The sequence below is a fragment of the Fonticula alba genome, assembly GCF_000388065.1.
Source record: "Fonticula alba strain ATCC 38817 unplaced genomic scaffold supercont2.5, whole genome shotgun sequence".
NCBI lineage: Eukaryota > Rotosphaerida > Fonticulaceae > Fonticula > Fonticula alba.
Window position 1 is genome coordinate 291,598 of NW_009242975.1, and position 3,247 is coordinate 294,844.

Sequence of the window (3,247 nt, forward strand, 5' to 3'; positions counted from 1 at the left end):
CCCTCCCGGGCGCCGCTCCGCCGGCCAATCTCAAACGCCCGCCAACGCCTACCGCATTAATCTGGCGCCGGGGGCAAGGGGGGCCGCATGGCGTTCCCCGGCGGATCCGATATTGGCGCGGGCCCCGGGAATTTCCCGCCGCCCCTCCGGACGGACGGGCGCACGCACGCACGCACGCACGCACGCACGCACAAGGGGTCGAATGCGTACGCGTGGCCGCCGGCCGGCTAGGAACGGCAACCGGCCCAGCCCCCCCGGCCCTGCCCTCTCAACGCAGCACACACCCACCGGCCGCGCGGCCCGGCCCTGGAGCGGGAGACACACGCCCGGGGAAGCAAGAGAGCGGGCCGGGATTCACGCCGCCCCCGCCGCAAGAAGACCCAGATCCCGGGCTCTCTTGTGCCGGTCCCGCGCGCCCGGCCCGGCCCCCGGCGCCGCGTGCACATGGGCCTCTCGCCTCCCCCCTCTCCTCTCGCCCGCTACCCTCCTCCCCCGCCATCCCCCCCCCCCTCGGCATGCGGCGCTCGCTCGGCCTGCTCCTCCTGCTGGCGGTGGCTGCGCTGGCCGCGCTGGCCCCCCCAGCCGCCAGCCAGCCCCCGGCGCTCCTGGCCGCTTCGGCCCGGCGGCCGACGTCAGCCTTGTCCTCGGTCCTCTCGTCCTCGGACTCGGCGCCGGCGGCCTGCCCGCCGGACACGCGGCCCACCTCCGACGGGCTGGCCTGCGTCGACTGTGCCCCGGAGTGCGACCAGTGCTTCGGGCCATTCCCCGACCAGTGCGAGGTGTGCTCGCCGAACCACTTCCTCGACGACACCAACACCTGCCAAAAGTGCGACCCCTCCTGCCAGGGCTGCACCGGCCCCTTCTCCGATGACTGCCTCGCATGCGACCAGGGCAACATCCTTGACCCGGTCACCGGCCGGTGTGGCGGCGGCTGCTCGCCCGGCTATGGCCCGGATGCGTCCGGCCCCCAGGGCACCGAGTGCCGGCCCTGCGCCGACAGCGGCTGCTCCAAGTGCGACACGGCCCAGCCCGGGGCCGTGTGCATCCAGTGCCAAACCGGCCGCTTTGCCAGCCGCGACACCGCCCGCTGCGAGCCCTGCCACAGCCAGTGCCTCGAATGCTCCGGGCCCCTGCTCGACGAGTGCACCGCCTGCCCGGGGGACCATGTCCTCCTGGGCGGCCGGTGCCTGGAGGCCTGCCCCCCCGGGTACTTCCCCGACTCCGAGGCGGTGCCCCTCGGCGGGGCCACCTTCTGCGTGGCCTGTGACACCCTGTGCACCGCCTGCACCGGGCCCCAGGCCACCGACTGCACCGCCTGCCTCTCGGGTGCCGAGCTCCAGCCCCCCGGGCCGAAGGGCCGCTGCCAGGCCCCGGACCTCGGCCAAGACCCGGCCCCGGCGTGCGATGTGGCCAACTGTGCTGCCTGCCTGCCGGGCCATGCCGACACCTGTGCCACCTGCGCCGAGGACTTCCGCCTGACCCCGACCGCCGCCGAGTGCATCCCCACCAGCGACCCCTGCCCCGCCGGGTCTTTCCTCCATGCGGCGACCGACGCCTGCCGGCCCTGCTCCGGCCCCTGCGCCACATGCAGCCCGGATGACCCGACCATTTGCCTCTCCTGCCCGGCCGGTCGGTGGATCACCGCCGATGGGGCCTGCGCCAGTGGCGACCTGGCCCGCTGCCCGGCCAACGGGTACTTCGAGCCGGCCATCGGCGAGTGCCAGCCCTGCGCCCCGGGCTGCCTCACCTGCACCGGCCCCGACAATGGCCAGTGCACCACCTGCGCCAAGGGCCACTTCCGCTTTGAGGGGGGCTTCTGCGGGCCCCGGTGCCCGGGTCGCCACTTTGAAATGGCCATGGACTGCATCCCCTGCCATGAGGAGTGTGCCGATTGCAATGGCCCCGGGCCGGACCAGTGCAAAACCTGCGACCCGGACAATGACATCTTCCAGCGCCTGTGGTCCCACAAGTGCCTGGTCGAGTGCCCGGCGCGGACCTACTACATCCGCACGGTCGGCTTCTGCAGCCGGTTCATCTGCAACGCATGCCCGCCCGGCTGCGTCGAGTGCACCGGCGGCAGCCCCTCCGAATGCACCCGCTGCCATCCCACCACCCTCCTGGACCCGGCCGTCGGCTGTGTGACCGCCTGCCCGGAGGGCGCCCCCCTCGTGGAGAATGGCACCTGCGTGGCGGCCTGCTCGCCGGGTCGCGTCGATCTCGCCGGCCAGTGTGTCTTCTCCTGCGAGGGCTGCCTCACTTGTGACCCGGCCACCGGGGCCTGTCTCACCTGCCCCGAGGGCAAGATCCTGTCCTCCGCCTCGCCGGCCACCTGTGCCGATGCCTGCGCCGCCGACGAGTATGTCCTGCAGCCGGAGGCGCCCGACGCCGCGCCGCGCTGCGCCGCCTGCCACGAGTCCTGTGCCACGTGCTCCGGCCCGGCGGCCGATCAGTGCACCTCCTGCCCGGCCGGCTTCTTTGTCCAGGACTCCGTGTTCTGTGTGGCTGTCTGCCCGGTGGGCTTCTTTGGCGACGCCGACACCTGGCAGTGTCGGGCCTGCGCGGCGGACTGCGCCACATGCACCGGCCCTACCCTGGCCGAGTGCTCGCGCTGCATGGATGACCGGCTGCTGCACCAGGATGCCTGCCTCCCGGTGGGGGTCCCCTGCCCGGCGGTGGGCTTCCACACGGACCCGGCCGCGTATCGGTGTGTGCCCTGCAGCGCGGACCAGTGCGCCGACTGTGCCGCCGACCCGGACGTCTGCTCGCGCTGCAAGCTGGGCTTCATCGTCGAGGTGGACCCCCTTTCCGATGCTACCACTTGCATCCCCGGCTGCTCCGATGGCTACATCGAGGGGCAGGCCCCCGGCGAGGAGACTGTCGTCTGTGTGCCGGGCTGCCGCGAGGGCTTGGTCGTTGGGCCGCCGTCGCCGGGCTCCGGCAGCTCCAGCGTCTCCGGCAGCTCGGGCAGCCTCTCGCCTCCGCCAGCCGGCGACCCGGAGCCGGCCAACTGCCTGCCCGAGTGCCCGGATGGCTGGTTCGATCAGTCGGCCATCTGCGAGGCGTGCCATGAGAGCTGTCTTACTTGCGATGCCCCAGGCCCCGACGGGTGCACCGCCCTTCCTCCGACCTCCGACTCGGGCAGCGGTCCGTCCAGCAGTGGCAGCGGCTCGTCCAGCAGTGGCAGCGGTCCGTCTAGTAGCGGCAGCGGCTCGTCTAGCAGTGGCAGCGGCTCGTCCAGCAGTGGCAG

The 3,247-nt window shown here is 73.1% G+C and overlaps 1 protein-coding gene across 1 annotated transcript in view; it reads left to right on the forward strand.

The window, feature by feature from the left end:
• Positions 1-515: 515 nt before the first annotated feature.
• H696_03261 (hypothetical protein) overlaps positions 516-3,247 on the forward strand; it is a gene marked incomplete at both ends in the record, with an annotated part of 3,060 nt that continues 328 nt past the window's right edge. Inside the window, one exon of the mRNA XM_009497136.1 lies at positions 516-3,186. Within this exon, the coding sequence (XP_009495411.1) occupies positions 516-3,186 (2,671 nt within the window). The remainder of the gene's footprint in view (positions 3,187-3,247) is intronic.